Genomic DNA, 23,724 nt, shown 5'->3' on the forward strand with positions numbered 1-23,724 from the left:
ACCTTCCTAAATGCAGTTTTTCAAAACTACATTTTGGGACCAAATATTCTCAATGGGATTAGGGCGGTATACACAGGCCTGTGGGCATGGGTGGCAGTGAATGGGAGGTTCTTGAGGGAATTTGGGTTATATAGGGGAACCAGACAGGGGTGCCCTGTCATGCCCTTGTTGTTTGCTATGTCCCTTAAAGCACTGGCTGAGAGGTTAAAGGGGACCCCCCCAGGTGGAGGGAATAAACGTGGTGGAAAGAACATTTAAACTGGGGATGTACGCGGACGATAGTCTTCTACATTTAAGGAAAAAAATCACACTTTTCAGTCCCAGCGACGATGGCAGTGATAGACAAATATGGGTCTTTCTCAGGGTTCAGAATTAATAGACAGAAATCTGTGTTTCCTTTTGATGTGGACCCCGCTAGGGATATAGTTGCCTTTCAGCCTCTAGTGATGGAAGTGAGATTGGAGCGTATTTGTTATTTAGGGGTGACTATCACCAGATCACTAGGTGAGTAATGTGATGCCAATTATCCACAATTGCTCAAGAAATTGTACGGTGAAATGACAATATAGAACTGGCACATCATATCTTGGATGGTTGAGTGAACGCCCTGAAAATGTACTTTCTTCCCATAGTGTTATATCTTTTCCAAATGCTACCCCTAGTAGTGCCGGATACAATGCTTTCAGAGGTGAAGGGTTGTTTGCTTCATTTCCTCTGGCAAGGGAAGAAGCCACGGGTGGCCTACAACACCCTGGTATTGTCCAATGATCAAGGGGGGGCGGGACTACCCGATCTTGACGTGTACTTATTGTTGGTGAATGTATGTTTTGTTCTTTCTAAGATTAAAAACAATAAAAGTCAGAAATAAAAAAGTAATAAATATGGAGATGGGAAACAATGCAGTTTTTGGGCAAGATTTCTCTCAACAAGATACTCCCTCTCAGGGAGGATCTTTATTTCACTACAACATCCAATTTAATGCACCAAGGAGATAGCTAGAATGTGAGAACATGCTTTCACTTTCTTTTAGAGAAACTATTTACTTTGTCATTGCACCTGGAGCATGTTCATGCTCAGCCAAGTTTCCCATTAAAACTTATGAAGGTAACCTTGTTACTTATGCTGCATAATAAAACCTCATTTAATATTTACGAACACAGTTTGCTATTTACTTTAGTTATTAAACTAACATTTTTTTAAATCATCACCCAAACTCAAAAACATGTATTGCTGTTACCACTATGTGCTTAATAGCCTTTTAGACCTCAGGAGAACATGTGGGCAAGGTAATATCCTGCAATAATTACCCCACTTTGTCTATAGGCTATACTAACAAACTCTGCGGTTGGCATTTGTCTATGATTTACATGAATTTTATTTTGCCTTTTTTATTCATTTTAGTTATTTCTGTAGGTCAAATTATTTTCTTACCTTTTTATTATTTTTGTTCGCTTTTGCTTTATTCCTTCTGTTGATATTAACATGGATGATACTATTTTCACATTCCATGCTTGCTATTCAATGCACGCTCTCTCTGAGACTGTTCTTTACATATTTTCCACAGTTGAACTCACTATGATAAGATACATTTGAAGAATATCAATGTAATGCCATGATAAAGCACCTCTGCCGGAAACACTAGCTACGTTTCAGCACCGTTTTCTCCTTTGTTTAAAAACGACTTGTTTACTCAATAACATTTGTTACTGATATTTCATTAAGAAATATGCGAAAAATGTCAATGTGCCTTGATAAAGTGGTCCGCTTCCAGGTTTGTGCAATCAACATTTTGCTGTTAACCAATGCTAAACAGTCAATTGCGCAATCCAGCAACCCATAGGTGATAGCAGGGGGAACGGTAAGTATGGAGGAGTGGGTCAAGGAGGTGGAGAAATTGACTTGGACTGGAGAAAGGTGGGTGCAGGAATTAGGTTGGGGAAGGAGCAGATTGGCAGGTGTTCCAGAGTTCTGGATTATGACGGTAGGGAACCATGTGTGATGCTGGAAATGCATTGGAGGGACAACACCTCAATGCCATTGCCCTGTACTCCCTTATCATGTGTGTTCTGTGTTATTTTCTGCAGAGGAGTCCATTTGGGATCCCTGGCAGTGCACTCCTCCTCCTTCTGGTTGTGGTGAACCAAGACCCTTGCAATACCCTTATGGGACCCATGGGTGTGGGTACAACCCTGTACCCCTAGTGTATGTTTTTGGGCACCTGTGTGTTGCCCACAGAGCAAGGTATGGGCCGGTGGCAGCTTCTTGCTGATATGACTGGAGCTCTGAGTATCCTCCATTTTGGGATACCCATGCCCTACCATAGGAATCACTGGATTCCTGATAGAAGGCAAGATGGCCCCTGGGGCCTCTTGGTTTCTATTTCCTGTTACCTTGTTTTTCCAAAGTCCTTGATAGCCCTGACTCTGCCCCTTCCCCTGACTCACTGTTTAGTGGAAGAACCATATTTGGTATTGTTGGGAAGTCCATGCCAGACTGGCTGGAGCCTTTCCAGTGACTGTATGTTGTGGGTACACCCTTGGGGTGGGACCTGCATGAATGGAATGCGTGACCAATATGCATTCTATGTTATGGGTGGCTGGTTTCTGTGTGTGTGACACAATGAATGAGACAGCCCTGCCTGAAACTGACATGAATGTAGTGTGGTGTGCTGAAATGCTGGGTGCTTGCCCCAATCCACATTCCTTGTTATGGTTGTCTGGGTGGAAGTGAATGGCCTGAATGCCTGGGAGCCGGATTGGCTGCATGCCTGCATGAATGGCCTTCGAATGGATTGTGTCCTCCCACATATTCCTTATCTTTGATATTTCTCAATATCCAGCTTGCTGCTTTGGAATTTTTTTTCCATAGTTGGCGCTTTGCGTCGATGCCTGGTCGAGTCGATGTCCCTCGGAGGCCTTTGTCTTGACGTCGATGTCACCACAGGTATAAGTAGGGTGCGCACCACCCGTTGCTCAGTTCTGCATTTCTTTCGATGTTATCCAAGAACTGTTGTGTCTGTTGAGGGCTGATCCAAGAGAGGACCCGGCTAGGAGACCTCTCCCCAAGCTATGAGGGACCATCATGCAAAAACTGCTGTTCATCAAGGCACCCTTGAAGTCCGTTCTGTGAGTCTGATGTCTAGAGAAGGGGTCCGCAGAGAATCCCGAAGAGAGCGCCTGAACATCGAGGATCATCGAAGTCCATTGACGTCAACCGGGGTTCAGAAGATTTCTCTGACCGCTGGAAGCCAAGTCAAATCGTGTCGCCCAGAAGCGGGGAAACCTTGATCGTGTGCTGCTCGATGCCCGGAGCCGAGAACAGGGCCGTCACGAAAGGGGTACAGGGGGGGCAAACTGCCCCAGGCCTCGTGCTCAGAGGGGGCCTCGCAGACGCCTGGGGCTGGGTGAGTTTTCGAGTGTGAAGTCGGGTGCCATTTGCAGATTTGCTACTGCAGCAGCAGCAGAGAGAAGAGAAGTTTAAAAAAAGTTACGTGCAAGTACAACACACAGAGCATGGGGTGGGGGCGGGCCATGGCCCACGGGGATAGAGTGGGCACTGGGCAGGTGGCACCTGTGGGACTGTACAATGTAACAGTCTTCCGGCGCCCTGCAATGATTTCACGTGATGATGTTACCAATCAATGGCCCACGGCGCCATAAGAACTTCTGAAAGCGAAAGTCAACCAAGCCAGTTACTTCTCACTCACATTCGACCTTCCTGCTAGCAGCCCCTGCAGACATGCAGGCAGTGGAGACTGACAAAGTGGTGTGACATTGGTACTGTGAGCGCCTGGACTCTGAGGCGGAGGCCCTCTGGAGTGGACTAGCGCCACGCTGTTGTTGCGTGCAGGAGTTGTGGCCTGGTTCTCCTGGACAAGCACAGCAGCACCTACAGACCGGGTTGAGGACGTCACGTGCATCAGCAGGTAAGGTGCCCCTACCTATTCCTCTGAGAAGAACTCAGCTACTTAGTACTCGGGCACTTCACACATGTTTGCAAACTTTGCAATGCCAGCTTTAATTAACCCATTTGGAAGGTCGGCGAGGGAATGTGTTCAGGAGGAGAGTGGAATTGAGCTTGCCAGGCAAGCAGCTCTTTCAGTGCACGCGCAGTAGCTTCTTCTTAAAGGATGAAATGGTGGGACTAGAGGTGCTCGGTGCGGCCCTGTCAAACAATGGCATATGCACGCATACATTTATCTTGACTTCAATAGCATAGTTGTGCGCCTGCTGCGCAGATATGGACGCAATTTCGAGGTAATAGGTTGGAATTTTGGTAGTGTCAGGGAAGGACGGGTGGTGTGGGCGCTCCTTAACTATTTGAAGTCTACAATAATTGTACTGTTCTGACTTAAAGTTTTAAGTTGTGGTTGAATGGGCTTTGTATAAGGGGAATATGTTGTTTGGGCACAATATTTTTACTTTTATGTTGGCATTTCAGTTTTGGTAGACTTCACCTTTTATAGGTCGTAAACCTAATTCCCTGTTAAAAAAAGGGGTTGTTTTTAGTGTGAGGTCTGTATGGCCGTTTGTGTCTCAGAATGTTAACGTGTCAGGGGGGTATAAGTTTCTAGAATAAGGTGTGAAAGGTCCGTTTCTACATGCATGTTTCATGTTCGCATGGGTTTGGCTATTTCCAGCTATTTTGCGCATCTGCCCCAGGCAACACGAGACATGGCCAGTGGGTGTGAAGATTGGCCTGTGGCTGCCTGGGGGCTGCCAACTAGAGGTTGGGGGAAAGAGAAGTAGAAGTGTGGCGGTGGCAAGGGGAACATAGTTGCGTTTAGCTACTGTTTTGAGCATGTCAGCCCTTTCAGTAAAAGAAAGACCACAGCCTTGCCAACCTGAAATCTGTGGGCCCAAACGGACAGGTTTTAGTCCCTGCTTGCTGGTGTAAATGAAACGCCATGAATATTGCTTGGATGTTGGCAACCTTTGTCTGCACGCTTTAGGCCATTCTGTGTTGGTATGTGTGACTTTTGGCAGGACGGTGCTGACTGTTGTAAGGCCTGCAGGGTCCTAAATGGCTTTAGGTTTAGGACACGCTGTGGCGATCTTCAAAGAGTATGGTGGTTGGCTCTCTCTGATGCGATTGGTGGGGGGATCGCCATGAGAGATGTCCTGGTGCAGTTTGGTTCTGGCAAACGGTCACTTGACGACAAGTAAGTGTATCTGAAAAGCAATAGCTCTTTGTCGGTGCTCTTGGCAAAATGTGGTTTTGGAAGCCTTTACGAAAAATACTTGAGGCTTTGCTCACTTGTGACATTGGCTCACAAAGTTTGATTTTATTGTATTGCGACACATTAAAAAAGAATGTAGTGTCTGCTCTATAACAAAATGCCTGCTATATGTTGCACATCCTCCCACGCCCATCACCTTTTCTTTCAACTTCTGTGTATATGTTTGCACGGGAGAATAAGTAACATGAAGCACTATTTTTGGTAAGCATTTTTAAGAGATCCTTCAGGTACAGAGGTCCCCATTCTAAGTTTTAGAGCTTTCCCGCCACACCCGAGCACATACGTAATTGTGCTAATCACAATATATGACATCAGAGGTCTTCATCAATCTTCTGTGGCCTGTGGTGGTATTTTCAGTCATAACCCTCAATGGCCTGTTGCTGAGGGGTGTCCGTTAATGTTGCATGACAGGAGGCACCCTCCAATGTAGTTGTGATTTAACTTTGGCCTGGCATTATAAGGCTATGCGCACTCATGTGGAATAGGGGCAAGCCATGGGGCCAGGAGCTAGTACCACCTGCAGTTTAAAGCTCGACCGAGCGTTGGTATGGGGAGAGTCCCTTTGCGACCCGCCTTCCCCTACGGACAGGAGTCTGGGGAACACAATGTGATTCCCCATCTCAAAACAGTCGGTAGGTTCCAGCAACTTGTGAAGATTTGCCCCAGAACAACATACAGGATGAACTGCTCTTCATTGTCAAGAACATGCAGGCATTAAGACCCCCAGTTATTTTCCTTACCGGGGAAGACTCGACAAGACAGGAGAAAAGGAGAACCAATTTAATGCAACAAAACCTATCAATTTTTGAGTGTTGACAACCTTAACTCGAAGCCCCCCTTGATGTCATACATTATGTCAGCTATGATGTCATTGCTGATGTCGTCTGTGATGCCATCTTTTTGCTCATGGGTTGATCAACTCCGACAGTCACTGCCTTTAATGAGCAAGTAGAGCGCAAAGCCCGATAGCCAGCATAGCACTTGCACACATACACACTTGCACAGATGCACACTTGTTTACGTTGCCACTGGCCAAGTGCAAACAATGAAGGGGCCTCACCAAATGTTCTGCCCCGGGCCTCACCTCACCCTGTGACAGCCCTGACCGAGAAAGCTCCACCTTGCCTAAGAACATTTGAAATAATGCTCCCTTGCCATCGCGGTCGACCACTTTGTCCCACCGTAAAAAGTCGAGGTAGCCGGCTACCAAGGAAAGTCCACCGGTGGGTTTCCCACCAATAGAAGCCGACAAAGACGTCCCGAGGATACTGACTGAGTGAAGATCTGAGGTCCAGGCCGTGGTCGAGTCCCGATCACCGAAGCTATCCCGAGGTATGTGCTGCGGCTGCAGCACCGACTGGACGAAGGACTGCCGAACGCGATTCCTTGCATCCGACGCCCGCAGCCGGGCTTGTATCCATCACTGAGTCTTATTTGTGGCACTGAACACTTTGCATCGAGGTCTTCCCGCACGCCTCACCTTCGCAGGACTTCCACCATTGAGGAAACGATCGTCGAAGAGCACTGTGAACGTCAAAGCCACTGTATCAGCAGCAGTGTTCCACTTTTCCTCAAGGTTCTCGACACCCAGTGGCTCCTGCTTTAAAAAGAGTCCACCCTTGAAGGAGCCCGTCGACAAACCGTCGAAGAAACTCTTCCACTTCAGGTACATTGGTGTGGTTGAACTTTTTAACCAAGAAGCAAGGCTTATTATGCATTTTTGGACTGGGCTTGATAATTCTTTTATTACAGGTTGCCCAGGTGGGAGGGGATCCTCATTCAGAATTGTGAATTTATAGCCAAAGAAAGCATTCTGCCGTTGCTTAACCTCAACCTACCTTCCTTCCTTATTATCTATGCTGATACACCTTACTGAATGATTTGTATGCTCTATTATAACTGCCAGCAGTTGATGCATTTTAAAGGAATATAAAGTATAAGTGTGATTCCACATAGAATTGCATAGATTTGTCATTATAGACTTTCCAGAGTGCAAAGTGTGATATTGAATTGTGTATATGTCTCTGAACCTTGTTTTTATATAAAGAACTGTGTTGGCACTTACCATAGTGTGTGGACATTCCTTTGTGGGGTGGGGGGGATTGGGGACTCACTGTATTTAAGAACCAGCCTGCATCACCTCCTGAGAGCTTAAGCCTTAGTTGCTCGTCCATAGCTACCATATAGAGAACCTTGGCAGGGGTGCTATGTGTCTCTACCATACTATATAGGGGGCAAAAATACAGATACCCCCCTCCAGTCTTTACACCAGGGTGCGGTGGAGGTGGAGGGTGGGTGTCTGGAAGAGTGTCCCTTGGAGAGGGGCAGAGGGAGGAGTGGGAGACAGGGAAAGAGTGATCTATTTGTAACTCCCATTGTGGAAAGCACAGTACACAATGGGAGATTCAAAAATTATGTTTTCCTTGAAGGCACATTCAATTGTGCGAAAATAAAGCAACAAAAATGAACCAACCTGAAGGAGGCCCATCCTTCATGTTGGTACTTTGTTCTCCTTTATTTTCGCACATCATTACAGCTTCCGGTTTATTCAGAAGCAGTTCTGTTCCTGATATGTTATCATCTTTTTCAACTTTGGGGTCAGTATAGGTAATTAAGGCCTTTGGATCTTTCTTTTCTTCCCACAAGTTATATGTTACGTCATTCCTGTCTTCAGAGATAAACATTGTCCAGGAAGGGTTCTTGCATTTAAAATGGGACTCCCCATGTCTTCTCTTTTGAGCACATTTTAATAAGTGGTAATTGCAGTAGGCACAACCTTGCCGTCGTCCCCTTCACCTTCAGGCCATGTGCCCAGTGACTGTCAGCAAGCGGTGCTGCCTCAAGGCATTTTCATGCATGTAGTCCTTGCACCTCGCTTATAAGATTGCTTGTGCTGATCATCGCTTTTGTTTGCCTCGCATCTCTGTTTAGCACTTGGTGATTGTGGCCCCCATAAGTGTACAGAGTACTCTGTGTATGCTCAGGTGTGCATTGTACTGGGAAAACCACTGCACTCTCCCTCAGATGATCTACTTGATATGTGGGTCCGATAGCACAGCGAGTAGAGCGCTCGCTTTGACATCCGTGCAGAGCCTGCTGATGGAGGTTCCAATCCCGGCAGCGCCAAACTCAGCCTTTCATCCTTCCGAGGTCGGTAAATGAGCACCACACATCCTGGGTAATAATAAGCAGCGCTCAGATGCCTGAGGATTCGTAGCGCTATATAAATGGTAAATTATTATAACTATTATTATTATTTGCCTCCATAAAGATGTTTTAGCCTGGTTAAAATATGGTATCCCTTGCTTCAAACCCAGACAGGACCTTTGATTAGAGGGACGTGTACTCTGAAATGTTCCAAGAACTAGATGCACACCAAAAGGTAGACGGCTGTCGTGTTGGGTCCACAGCCCTTTGATGTTCTGCCACTATATTTCAGACCACGGAAACATCTACCTTCAGTAAAATGTTAAACAGCTACCTGTCCTAATGAATACATTCCCCTCAAAGAGTCCTCATCTTTTGAAATCGCTGCAGGCTCAGACTGCACTGTGCTCACAGTGACGAGGCAAGATAGGGTAGCTCCCCACCGACTCTGTCACAGCATCTTTGCATTGGAATTGATGGCAATAGTACAGAAGCAGAGTCAGATGAGCACCCCGAGTTCAGTTCCTTTTACCTTGAACACTAATGTCGCTTGCAACAGTTGTCTTATCTTTTGAATTCAGTTATTTCCCATTGTCTTTCATGCCATGACATCCGGTTTCAAACCATCTAAGGACTGTAATTGCCGTATGTCACTGTCAGAGCATAACACTGACACCTGTGATTCTTGCAGGTCTGTGCACCCAATGGCTGTTAAGGAACACGCAGTGAGAGTGTTTACAACACTGCAGAATCCGATAGAGGGGGTATGGCTCATTCCCTATTCAGAATGATGCTGCTCATCCCTACCTCCTCTGACGCAGTGAGGGATTTGGCTGGGCCAGCCACCGAGTAGTCGAGGTCCCACTCCACCAGCGAACACTCATCATTGCAGCATTGTTCTTCCTCCTTCAGGAAATGGTACAGCCGGATATCAATACACAGCTACATGGAGTAGGAAAGAATTGGTTGGATGTAATTCCTTTCTCCACATATGCCCTGGGGGGGGGGGGTTGGGAGGAGGGGGAAGTCTGGCTCAGAATCTACAGGCATTCAAATATTACTTGGCACTGGTTGCACCAGCATCCACGGCACCCACTCTGGCCACTTAACCCCACTACTGTACAACTCCAGCTTTCTACCTGGCCCAATACTCTATCAGCCTTCGGGTCTGGTGCTGGGTTTCTCACTTTTTGCCCACCACTATGGTCTGGCTTTTGGACCTACTTAAGACAATATTTGGTGAGAATGATGACATGGTTTAGAAGGTTTTGGCGACAGATGATGATCGGCCTCCTGAAGAGGTTACACCCAACACATTCTAGAGCAAGACACTCCCACAAGTGCTGCTCTTTCTTTGGAGCTCTCAATTAAACAGTTATGGATGTATTGGACACACGTTATGGTCCTGCAGTACCTAGGAAAGTGGCTCATAAACCTAGACTGGCTTCTGGAGCCCAGGTGCTCTATCCACCCACAGGATGTAAGAGTGCTTGGTTGATCACGATTCTAGGATCAGATTAAGACCAACAACCTCACCCCCCCTGGGCCTCTCTCTTTCTCTATCTTCTTTCTCTCTCTCTCTCATACAGACATGCTCACCCAGTGGAAAATGATAAAAGCAGTAGGTCTCCATATGTCAGAGCAGTGGAAAGGCAGACACAATTGCTCCAAATGGGTTTGGATCAGTAGGAGTGGTGACCAGTCTGATTTTAAAAACTGCTTCGGGCCTCTGATTGTCTCGCAGGTTTTGTAGACATACACCTTCAGATACACGTCTGATGCTTAGGCAACATTTCTGTTTGATTGAAACCACCTTTATGGAGTTAGAACAGTTGAATATCTGGAGCAGGTCAATCCATCCAGAGCACAGCTAAATCCTTGGACATATCATGACACTTTTCTTACCCTCCTGTTTTTAAAAAATACACCTATTTTGCCGCTTCCCATTTTCCGGTCATCAACTCAAAGTTTGGGCACAACCACGACAATAGTGGTAATATGTTAATTCCTCCAGAGAGAATCTTTGTGTAAATGGATGGTCCACCACCTCTATGATCCACCACTAAAAAAAGCGCTTGAAATTGGACTCCTTGGTCCATTTGGCACCAGGGGAGGGAAAGATGGAATCTTTTATGCAGGAATGGAGAAGGATCAACTGAGACAAATGGGTTCGGCAAATTGCCTCCTAATGACACTGGCTCCCATTTGTGGAGCAGTTTCAGACAAACTCACCCTCCCCTTTCTACCCGTGTCTCCTACCGAAGCCATTCCTCGACAAGGGTGCCATGGAACCCCTTCATGCTTTGGAAATGGGAAAATGATTGTACTCAAGGTATTTTCCTCACAACATGGGGAGAGATTCTGATGCCTGTCCTAGACTGCCGACTATTCAAGTTCACCTGCAAAGATGGGTTTAAAATGGTCACTCTGATGGAGATCCTTCAGACACTTCTGCAGGAGCAGTACTTGATGTGGCTTCACCTACATAATACCTCATTTCATATACCACATCAGAAGTACCTGTAGTATGAGGGACACATTGCCAGTTTGCATGATTTTGTCAAAGGTTCTAGAAGTGTTGTTGCTCTTATCGAGAGGGAAAGAGTACATGTATGCCCTGATTCCCTTATCTGGCCGAATGGATGCTGAAGGCAAATTCATCAGAATTTGTGTGTACCGCTGTTTCAAGAAATGTAGCTTTGTAAACGCTTTTGGCTTTCCCCGACCTTTTTGGAAGTCTTCACTGATGACAGCATGGCATTGCAGCAGTTTTGGGTACTCCACAGGGAAAGGCATTTTCATCTAGACAGGGTGCTACAGACCTCTTTTATGCCGCCTCCTTGTTCAAGCTGCAGTCGCTAATCCCAGCAGCAAGTTATCCTCTGGGTTTCAAGAACATGTGCATTGTGTTGGCTATAAAAGCCACTGTTCCAGTGGGTCTCTTCAATGGGCTCTTCCGTCCCAATGGTCACGGTTTTGGGCCTGCCTCTACAATCATCTAGAAGCTGACGTGGTCGACATCACATCCCAAGCGAACATTGGCCCAACCTCAAGCTGGTTACTGATGCATCCCTGAGAGGTTGGTACTGCACCAGGAACAGTTTCCTGTGAGTGGCCTTTGCGTGGCAAGAACAGGAGATTTAGCATCTGTCTCCTGGAGCTCTAGGTCATCACATTGGTGTGAATAGCCTTTCCCCTTCCATCAGGGGCAGTCATCCAAATCCTGGTGGACAGCACCACGGCCATGGGCTACCTGAACAAGCAGGGTACTGTGGGGTAATTCTGATTTGCAGAGGGCCCTGCTGTTCTGGTTCTTGCATTAGAAGAATGAGGTGTTCTTTTTCGTTGTCCATTTGGTAGGGAAGTTGAACCTTTAGGTGACAGTGTGAGACGAGTGTTGCAACATGGCATTTTGTGCTCGATCGGCCATATGCGAGTTTCACAGATAGATCTTCGGTTACAGTAACTTTACCACAAACGGGGGTCTGTGGAATGCTCTAATGGTGGACTGTTAATATGATGTATTCAGTCAGACACCCCTTTCACCCCTCATACCAAGGATGGTCTCACTCTCAAAGTAACCTTGAAAATGAGGGAGGCATCCCAAAATATGGCTTCAGAATTGAATCTCTGCAGAATTCTCTTGCATTGTTTTATATCCTCCTCATCCATCCTCGATCAAGAATGTTTTCGTAGTTGCATCCTTAGTTTTGATGTTATCAGAAGGAAGACATTTAAAATTGTTGACCTGTTGGTTACATTTTCTTGGTGTTTTGGGAGGATACAGCTCTCACTAAGCAGAATGTCAAATGTTAGATAGCGTTCTGTATAAAAGAGTGCCCACTAGCAGTTTGGTTTAGACACGTACTTTCCAGCAGGCTTTACTGGCATTGGTTTTTTGCTGCCAAGTGTTGCCCTGGATCTTGTTGCCTGCCTTCTCCAAGAGTTCCGGTGCAACAGGCGAGGGTGCTTGCTTTGGATATTCCACCCTCCAATAAATAATCAATTATGCATGTTTTTAGATCCGCTCAATCAAAGTTCGATAAGGCTTTTGGGGGCCTTTCCAAAGATGAGTACTCTGTGCAGGAAGGTATCTCTTCGAAGATCAAGCTACTTACTGTGGCGATATCTTAAGAGGATGACCTTAGGCCATGCATAGATTTTAGATGTTTTGTTCAAACGATCATTGGTTATTTTTTTAAATAATTGCTTCTCTTGGATGTATGTTACTGCTTGCCCGCTGAGTGTTAGGATGTAAACTAGTGTACTTTAATTGCTTGGCATGCTGAATAATAACTGCTGAGCGAGGTACATAACAGTACTTCTTTTTTTTTTTACACCTAATGTGTTTACTTGTGTTTTCTGTACAGGTAAAACCGAGCTGGCCAAACAAACTGCAAAGTACCTTCACAAAGATGTTAAAAAGGTAACCAGATTTCATTCAAATGTCATGTTAATTTATTCTATGCCAGCTAGCACACTAATGGTCTTGAGGCGCCAAGACTTGACTGGCGATCATATTGGGACCGTGCTTGGGGTTCTCAATTCTGTGATTGTGGCGGTGAATATAAAATGAGGAGGGATTTGGAGAAACATGAAGCATGGGGGGCGTATTTAAGTAGGCAACATTGAAAAGTGATATCTCAAAGGCTTGGAATAAATCCCAACAGGCATTGCAATCAGTAACCCTCCAAACCATTGTTCTTCATCCTGCCATGCCATTACAGAAGGGAGAACTAAATATTATGTTCAAGAGGGACATATGTTGCAAACTGAACATATGGAATTGGGAACAATATGGATGATCAGACATACTTCAGGCGTACGTGTCATATTTAACCAACGGTGATGAAGTTGTTTCACTTGGCGTAGTCAACCCAACTGCTTGCAGATATGACACTTACCTTGATGAAAATAGTTCAATATGTAAACCTTGCTGTAATTGTTATGGGCCATCCCTTAAATGCTCACCCTAACTGGTGAGGCCTCTCCAGCTCCTCTGAGTCTGCAGTGCTGCACATCATTGCGCCCAGGTGGACCACTAACTGACACCATATAATAGATGATGGTGTATGTAAGCATTGGCTATTAGTATCCAATTCTTAAGTCATCACATCTTAACAATGCAACCAAGTATAACATAACCACATCACATGTTATCATGAGACACAAAGTGGCATATCATGGCATTACCCAGTACCACGTAACAAAACATCATAGTACGCCCTAGCACATTTCCATTGCATGGGACACTCGTAGTGCAACACATTACCTAGCAGAAGAACTTATCAACATAACATGACAAATCAGTATATCATGCCATTACCTGGCATAGGAGAATGGCATGGACACATAACATCACCTCATCATGAGGCAATGGCATACTCGAAACGTACCTCGAGGATGGCGGCATCGACTGTGTGATAGAAGCATAGCTGTTTAGATGATTGTGTGCAGTGGTGTTGCTAGGTCTGGAAAAGATCAGAGGCTAAGCTAGTGTGACCCGGGGCTATATCTCCCTCAGCCCCCCCCCCTTGCAACGCCTCTGATTGTGTGTGTTAAAGGAATGGTTCGGTCAAAAATGTTTATTGTCCCTACGGGTCGGCCATTTGTTTTTAAGCCTAAGTCGCTCGATTTTAGAAAAAGTTCCTATGGACCTTACCCGAGTTTTCGTCCATTAAACGCACGCGAAAACAGGCACCAGGGCGCTGCCATTTTCTGATAATCCTATCACTTGCCGCATCGCCCAGCTGACCTGCTTTTGCGGCACTAAATCATATGCCCCGCCCCTGAGCCTGACATTCTCAAAACATTCTTATTCTCCACCTATCTCCGTAACGTTACTGTGCTGCGTAGGCAAACGCGCCCAGTCGTCTTCTATGCGACTTCACACAGAACCCGGAAACCAACACAGATCAACTCACAACACAGCGCGCCACAATTCGGAATATGAAACTGCACTTTAAAATCAAACAGCAATACGGTACATTTGGTAAAGTACATTTATTTGACATTACATGTTTAGAGAATATTCAGCAATTGGCATATTAAATCGGAATGGAATTCTTTCTCTTTTCTCGATCCGCAAATCCGTAAAAGTTTATCGTGAGTCACGCGCTGTTCCTTTATGGTACACAGGGTGTTGGTTTTCGTTAAAAGAAGCACTTTGGACGCACAGTGTACCGCAAGGCTGTTCCATCAACTAGGCACTAGGCCACTGTAAAGGTCGATATGTTGCTTCTAGCCGCTAGTACCGCGTAAGGGCATATGACTCCTTGGCGATCGTCCCATAAGATGGTCAGTGTAGTGCAGTTGTTTACAAGAAGCTGCAGCTGGCGGTTCAAGAAGCCATCTGCCGGGGTCTGGAATAGGTGGCAGTGGCAATATGGTAGGATGTACCTGTTTAGAAAACATAAAAATTAAAATTAGTCTCACCAGCCGATCTTTATTACTATTATTAATTTTATTTATTACGGGCGAGATGAAACTATGTGCTTGCGAGGATAGTGCAATGGAGTATGTTCGGCTCTAAAAGCAATGAGAAAACTAACAAAATAAATCGAGGGAAACACACAAACTAATTTTTTTTTTACCGTTGAACCACTGAGAAATGACTGTTTGTCTACATGTGTGTCGAATGGGCACATGCATGCCCATGTGCCCGGTAGAAAGACGATCCCACAAATGTTGTACTTGCTCTTCATTCATTCATTCATTCATTCATTCATTCATTCATTCTTTCATTCTTTCATTCATTCATTCCGGTATAAAAGCGTCTAAAGACTTACTTACATTATATTTGCCATTTCCATTGTATCTCTGCATAATGCATTCCGTACATCCCACTGTGTTCGTGCCAACGATTTTTCATATACTGAACTAACATAAAACTCGGTCTAGTTTCAGAATTTTCAGCCTTATCGTCTCTTACGTTATTGCCCACCTCCTTTAAATGAAGTCCTTTCGGCATGGTCCCTGTCTCTCAAGGTCAAAAAACAACAGAACCTTATACTGCCAGTGCGATTCGCGGGCCTCTTCAGCCCGCGAGCATAAAATCAAAGCCGCTGACCTTCACTCTGCATGAGCGTACATTCTTACTTTGCAACATCCCGTGTGAAGCCATCTGTGAGAACTTGAATTTTTGACTCCATGTTTGTACTAGGCCTCAATGTGCAAATGCGAACTGGCTTCTCTCCCATCTGCAACACCTCGCTTGGCGCGTTCTAAGGCCCCCAATTTTGTCCTCGTTCTCTGCGAGCTTTGCAGCCCTAGAGAACCATAACTATGGAGACATTGACTTTTTGGGGGAAGGTCAGGGGAAGTATAAAGTACATGAGGAGTTGAGTTGAACGTGAGATTTATTGTTTATTTGTTTTATTATTTGCAATACGCAAGCCTCCCCTCGGTTAACAGTGCGCAGCATTTACATGAGATTGTGAAACTTAGTTACAGCAACAAAAATATATACATACACATATTCACAAGGTCAGCGATATGAGGTGAATAAAGAGAGAAGTCAAAGATGACACCCATGTTGTTTGCCACCCAGGATGGTGAATGGAGGGTTTAGGGTTAGCATACTTTGTACAATAACATTATTTTCAAAAAGACAATCAGATTACAATGATTTATTTAAACCAGGATTTGAACTTCTCAACGAGCTCTGCTTTGGGTGGACATGGCACAGTGGCAATGTTTGGTGGCAATGCATCAGTGCTCTGCACAGAAACGCTCAAAATTCCATATTTGTGCTTCTCTAGTACACTAACAATAAGGCCTTTAACAAAGTCAAACTCCATTTCCTCATAAACTGGTTTTACCCCCCATTTCTTAGTTCTTTTTCCAAAAGTCGTAGTGTAGCGAGGCATCCCTACATTTCCCCTAGTCCTGGACTGTTCATGGCCCACATTCTCGTTATGGGCCAAGACCGCTAGTAGAGTCCTATGTTTCATGCCCTGTAAGCTTAAATGCAATCGCTTTGGCCTGTACTTTAGGCACATATTGTGGAACACCTCCAATTCTCCTTGTGACAGAATTCTGTCAGCCCCCTCAAATCTCTTGATATAGTTTTATCGAAAACAATCTTCTCAACAGCTTTGTGTGTAGGTGAAGATGCAATCAACCACTTCTTCTTCCGTGCCTCCTCTGTGGACAAAGGGCCATTTTCACATTGGTGGAAATGTTGGTTTTCTGTCCAGCGGTGAACGTTGGCACAGTGGTGCATCAGTGACTGCCATTTTTCAAGTATATTTCCACTGACCCTTCCCAAGTTTTGGAGCTCCACCAAAGTTGGTTGCTGATAGACTGGGACCACTGTGAAATACTTTCAAAACCTTTTATTTTTCCTTGCAGCCGAGATTTTCTTATTGATTGATTTAGCAAGATGCCATACGTCAAATTGATGTTTAATATGTGGGAACTGCTCTCTCATTGTCTTGGCAATTGGAATTGTCTTGGCAATTGGAACATGTCTGTCCGTGGCTGTGAGGTCGATGTGCATTCCCCTTGATTGTAGATATTGCAATGATTTTATAAATCCTAGTTTCTCCATGGCCACTGAGGATTTACATTGGGACACCTGCATGACCACCAAACTCACAATTTTCTTACTATCCATGTCCTGAAAGTGGTAGGTGCAGTACTTGGCAGAAAATCCAGGGCTGTCGCACTGTCCATCGCCGGCTAGCCTGAATCGTTTCCCCTTTCGAATGTACTTGCTAGAGACAATTGTTCAATTTTTCAAGCATCAAGTCCCACAAACTGAAAGAAAGACTCAAACTTTCTAAAACTGGACCCACTAAAAAGCGAGGCAGCTGCACACAGTAGATTGCCTGCTGGCAGCTTCCCCAGCATCGGTTGTGCAGACCATGAGAACGCATGATTTAATCTACAGGCGGCATGTATTTTGACGTTACTACCTTGTTTTTGACGAGTCACATGAATCAATGGCTCCCCACATACTTCCCCTCCAACTGAATGCCCACATTTCAGCATACTTCTAATATCCATCAAACAACTGTCGAATACTATGTATTTGCCCTCTTTCATTAGACTGTCATCCGGCGTGAAAGTTGTTTCGGACTGTGCCGTTGAGGACGTATCAAGAAATTCAAAAGAAATATCGCTGATATCAAGTTCTGATGCGTCGTTGGGCGCTGCAGCTGGTTCATTCTTTGTCATTTCAACATCTGTTACTTCAGCATTGATGGGAGAACACAACATTGTCGACAGCTTTTTGGGTGGCATTTTTTTGGCGGGTGTAGATTGTGTGAATTGATCTGCGACTACTTCAGAGCTATCGTCAATACATTCAGTATCATCTTCTTTTGGTGGTGCAGTCGAACTGTAGCTATGGTCCAATAGAACTTTACCGGATTCTCCGGACACATTCAATTCATGTTCTGGCCATTGGACATGAGCATCCCGAGTCTCAACACGCTGCATCTGAATTAATAGTTCCTCCATAGTGTAAATGGTCTGGCAAGCAACATCTCTCATTTGCTTCACTGTCTGTGTATGTATAGTTCGTACACCCACGGGTAACTAGAGGACCGATTGGAAAAGGGATGTTCATTTTAAACACAATATAAAGTATAGTACAATTGACAGGAAAAAAACATAATATAGTCCCCAACACAAAACAATTCCTAAAATTATGAACTGTTTGTAACTAACCTTATTTTTGTTTTTCTTTGCCACTTTCTTGACTCGAACTTCAACATCTGCACGCTGTTGCTCTGATTCGTTTCTGCATGTCTTCCCTTCCTCTTGCACTGCAACGACTATATTTTCTGGATCCGCATAGAGAGCACGGAATGGCGCTCCATCGACTCCCTGAAACATAGTACTTTCATTACACAATATTGAAAACATAAAACACATGTGTGGACGAACACACAGGTACATCTCAATAGCTAAACACAAATTAAACATTCTGTGGAACAATCAAACCACAAATATTCGAGCTCTGATGATCTAGTTCGATGGAACTGTCAGTATCCATACCTCCTGGCTCCACATGGACTGCCATGAATGGTTGTATTGGAGAGGAGGCATCAGCAACTCCCTGAAACACAGTATTTGCATTAGTATGGTTTTCAATATTGTAAACATAATACACACTTGGGGTCGACGGCACAGGTACATATAAAGAGATAACCACAAATGATGCATTATCTAAAAGAATCAAGAATATCTAAATATGATCAGATTTCATCGACTTATTTCTCTGATTTATTTACATCTGCATCATCTAAATGGGATGTTGTTATTGTAGTGGAAGCTCTGTCATCTCCCTGAAACACAGTACTTGCGTTAATAGGGAAGAAAGTATATCAAAACGAATCACGTTATATGATGATGCTCGATGGAGCTTTCAGTATCCATACCTCGTGCTGCCGAAGAATATGTAGGGATGTTGTAAATGTAGTGCGCACTTCCAAAAGCTGTTGCGCAGATTCATATACACAAGGTCCCGCTTCCACTTCCCCTGGAATTACTTGAATGTCAGGCTCTGCATCAAGAGAAGGGGTTGACACTCCATCAACTGCCTGAAAGATAGTACTTGCATTAGTAAGGATTACAATATTGAAACCATGAGACACGCTTGGGGTCGACCTCACAGGTACATATCAATGGCTAACAAATGAAACATTGAGGGTCATTACGACCCAGGCGCTAATTGCGCCAACATTACCACCATGGTGTAAACTATGTTTACACCATGGTGGATGGCGGATTTACCGCCCCATTCCAAGGTGAGTGGGGTGGTAAATCCCCATTTCCCATTTTCCCTTCCCCATTCCCATTTTTGCCCCATAGGGCATAATGGCAGTGGGGAAGGCGCTAATTACGCCACCGTAAATTACGGTGGCGTAATTAGCATCATGGCAGGTTAGCGCCATGGAAATCAGAATCAGGCGTTAAGGGTTAATGACGGCGTTAACCCTTAACGCCTGGGTCGTAATGAGGCCCATTGTGTAGAACAATCAAACGAAAAGTATTACAGCACTGATGATCTAGTTCGATGGAGCTGTCAGTATCCATACCTCGTGCTGCTGAAGAACATCTAGGTATGTTGTCAATGTGGTGGACGCTTCAGCATCTCCCTGAAAGACAGTACTTGCACTACTATGGATAACACTAATCATAACTGAAAACAAACACCAGTGGACGATAACTAAGGTGTATATCAATTGGAAAGCACTAACCAAACATTCAGTAAAATAATTAAACGATACAATAAAAATATTACTTGACATGCATAAAACAAGTCTGTAGCGGAATAGCCAAGTAAGATTACCTGATATGCGCTAGAAGTGGTTGATAACTGCGAGCATGTCACGGATGTAGAATGTTCTTGCTTCAGATTCAAGGGATAGTCAAGCAGTTGTAAAGGTAAATTATTGATTGATAATGAAATGCCAATATTAAAAATTGCCATGTAAGGAGACAGAATACTTGAGAGTAATGCTATTGGAAATGCGCAATATAGCACAGTTCCCTGTGCCCATATATAGATTTTGTTTGTGGGTTAAGAAATCGAAAAAGAATATATTGATAAATGTCATTATTCAAAAAGCTATACACTCATATCAATGTCGAAAATATTACAAGGGACACAACACCTAAAATATCAATTAATCCATTCAGCTACCTACACACTACCGCAAGGCCTAAAGCTAAATCCGGACACTTGACTCACCAGTGGCGGAATGTGGACGAATAGAGTGGGAATAGTGTTCACGAGCAATTTTCGTGTCTTTCGTTGTTTATTCTTCTTTGTTACCCAAGATGTTGTGTACATGTTCGAGGAAAAGTGCCGGCTGCAGATGGGGTATCGATCACCCCTCTTGTCCTCTAAGACTTGTTGGACTCTACTTTCCAGCTCATCCAGTGGATATCCGCAATGTCTGACCCATTCTCTTATTCGATCAACAGTTTTCGGGAATACATGCATTGTAGTGCCTTCAGATTTAGCATGGGTCTTCGAAGGGCAACCGCTAATCGAACAGGCAGGCATTGTTGAAAATTCTGAAAAGTAAATATCGACATTATTATACAATCTTGATGAATAAAAATGTGATACAAAAGTAAATGAACCATACAATGTTCAATGCAAGGTTTGTTTTGGTCGCAGGAACTATACCAGTTCATCATGTGCGGCTTAGTATTTGCATAAGTTGCAGAAATGTATAAATGATGTGACTAAACTCTGAACATGTGACTCGTCCCTTGGATGTTCTGTCTTGCAGAGAAGGAAACATGCTTACATTATAGACTGGACCCCCGAAGGATGCAATTCGAAGACAATTGACACAGATGAAAATAAATAGATCTATTGATAGCATAACAATGGAAACTCAAGTCAATATCAATGAGACCAATGAACATAGCACTATTGAGTACTCTACTCGCAAATAGATAGAAATTTAAAAATCAGCGAAATATGATTAGGATACATGGCATTACCTTGGCCAACAAACCGTTGGATTCAGCAAGCAGAGCAGTATGTTGCAGGAGAACAGGTAGATGGCCACAGGTAGCACACTGACGAGTTTGCTCGAAGCGTTCACTGAAGTTCACGGATAGCACGACGACGATCAGATTAGCATAGATCTCAGTGGTTCTCAGGTAGCACGTTCAGGAGTTGACTTGCAAAGCACAAAGATGTTATCATGAGACATATCAAGTGGTTTATAAAGTATTACAAACAGGGGTGTGTTTGTGAATGAATGACGTGTGTATGTTGTGGTATTATGTGGTTTGCCGGGGGCCGGCCAGCGTGAGGGGGGTTCCTGGCCAGACACACAGAGTCTGAGGAGGCCATATGAGCGATGGGCCCTTGGCGTGGGATACCTTTTGAAGTGTACATGCTGTTTGGCACCTTGGCCGTTCGCGCCCCTGACAGCCCCCAGTGGCAGCGCGCATCCGCTGGCGAGAACCGCCCTTGATAGAGGGGGTTGGGATGGATGGGCCTGGGGTGTGCAGATAAGGCACAGGAAGACTGCTGAATGGAGACACACTTATGTGGATTGCAGGGGGCGGCCTGGTTCAAGGGGAGCCCTGCCTGGAGACACGGAGTCTGAGGAGGCCATGTGAGCGATGGGCCCTTGGCGTGGGATACCTTTTGAAGTGTACATGCTGTTTGGCACCTTGGCCGTTCGCACCCCTGACAGGCCCCCATGGCAGCGCGCATCCACTGGCGCAAACCGCCTTTGATAGAGGGGGGGTGGGATGGATGGGCCTGGGGCGTGCAGATAAGGCACAGGAAGACTGCTGAATGGAGACACCGTTGATTCATTAAAAAAATTGAAACAACCGTTGTTAAAATATATGTGATGTTTTATTTTGTTTCTTTTTTTGATGGCACAAAAATACAAAACTTTACACATTGTACAGGTCAGGTTGCAGCACAGCGAGGGAAAATCCCCTGTACTGACCGCTGTCACTCGGGAAAGTTTCTCTTATGGCACGAACGGCACAGGTGGGTATTACTCTTCGAACGCGGTGTCCAAGCCTCCCGTGAAGCCACCATGTAAAGGAACGATAGGCCACCAGCGGGTACCACCTGTGAAAAATAATGATACAAACTGTTTTTAAATGACCAAGATAAGTTGATTAAACGTTTGTTGTCAATGACAATTCTTGTAACTAATGGCATTCTGCTTGGACAAATGCTATCTAGACACTGCACACTATTGAACGACTTTCATGCGTTACAATGATATGTAGATGTAATTTTGGATATAGGAGATGACCATTCAATAGTAGTGGCATCACAAGCAGATTATACTTACTCGTTACTCGGATTACGAGGACGAACAGTTGCGCGAAGTTCATGCATAAGCACCATCATTATCCTGAACACGGACAGTGAGAGGCAGGCTGCCCTGAAGTCTGGCAGCTCGGTGATGTATTGCGGTCGTGGCTCGCCTTCCGAAATGTAGGCCACACATCCTGAGTTTCCTCGGTTGGCATTAGCTTGCACCGATTGCATGTGTACCAGGTGGAAACACCATCGATGGGACTAGGTCCAGTGTCTTCATCCGTTGATTCGTCCTGCCAACTGCCGTCCGAAGCCCCATCATTTTCGCGTGTTTCCCTTTCCAGTAGTTCCTCCTCAGTATACTCGGGCTCGTGCATGTAGGGAATTATTGTAGCCATTGTGTGTTAAACAAACTAAAACAATTTATAGCGATGGTACAGGTGTTCACACAGGCTACAAGCGGCAAAGGTAGCTGACCAGAGCACAGAAAGGAGTCACAGAATACTCAAAGTAACACAGAGAGAGGAATGGAATCGAAAATCTGCTGCTGTGTGTTGTGAAACGGTCTGTTTATACTTATTGAGGCAAGAGGCGTCTTGCCATTTCCATGGTGACACGTCATTAGCTGAAGCGCAGCGATTGTTGACACGAGACGTGCTTTGGCGTTGTGAAATGGGCGGTATGCGTCTGCTGATGACAGGCTCAGAGGCGGGGGATATGATTTAGTGCCGCAAAAGCAGGTCAGCCAGGGCGATGGGGCAAGTGATAGGATTATCACAAAATGGCAGCGCCCTGGTGCCTGTTTTCATGTGCGTTTAATGGACGAAAACTCGGGTAAGGTCCATAGGAAATTTTTCTAAAATTGAGCGATTTAGGCCTAAAAACACATGGCCGACCCGTAGGGACAATACAAATTTTTGATCGAACCATTCCTTTAAATGAATGTACTTCAGAGGGGTGCATGTGTGTTTGTATGTGTGTGTTGTAAGCCCTCCCACATTCCCCCAAGCAGGAATAGGGACAGCATCAAACAAATGCATAAATCATGAGAAGAAAAGAAAATGTTTGATCCGTCTTAACCTTAACGGATCATCTTGGTTAACAACGAAACAACATGTAGCCATAATTATTATATTTCTTGAATGTTTCTCCAGTGTCGAGGCTTGCCTGAGGTCAGGTAGCCCGTCAGTTGCATACTTTAAGTATTCGAGCCAGCCTTTCTCAACGGTTGTGTGCTGCCAGAGGTTCAGATCTGAGTACCCAAGTCAACACCGGCTTGCGTTATACTCCTGATAACTGACATAGTATTATTTTCTGACACCAGTCAACAGAAGCGAAAACTCTAACTCAAGTCAACATATAACTTCTTAATATGTGGCCTTCCCCGGATGTCATCTGTTACCATGGATTAAGCTTCAGTATAACTGTCATAACTTTGGTTCTTCTTTCAACCATCAGAGTTTCTCAGCTATTAAAAAACCTAATATTTTAAGGCACTTCCTGATTTGTTTGTCTATATTTTGGGAGTTATGAGTTCTTAAATTGTGAAAAAGCCAGGTTCCATTTGTGT

At 44.7% G+C, this 23,724-nt stretch overlaps 1 protein-coding gene across 1 annotated transcript in view; it reads left to right on the top strand.

Annotated features, from left to right (window-relative positions):
- The window catches only part of CLPB (ClpB family mitochondrial disaggregase), a 1,931,888-nt gene that overhangs the window by 1,534,168 nt on the left and 373,996 nt on the right, over nucleotides 1-23,724 (top strand). The window contains exon 9 of the mRNA XM_069640284.1: nucleotides 12,757-12,812. Within this exon, the coding sequence (XP_069496385.1) occupies nucleotides 12,757-12,812 (56 nt within the window). The remainder of the gene's footprint in view (nucleotides 1-12,756; nucleotides 12,813-23,724) is intronic.

The sequence above is a fragment of the Ambystoma mexicanum genome, chromosome 7q, assembly GCF_040938575.1.
Source record: "Ambystoma mexicanum isolate Mex_15411 chromosome 7q, UKY_AmexF1_1, whole genome shotgun sequence".
Classification (NCBI taxonomy): domain Eukaryota; kingdom Metazoa; phylum Chordata; class Amphibia; order Caudata; family Ambystomatidae; genus Ambystoma; species Ambystoma mexicanum.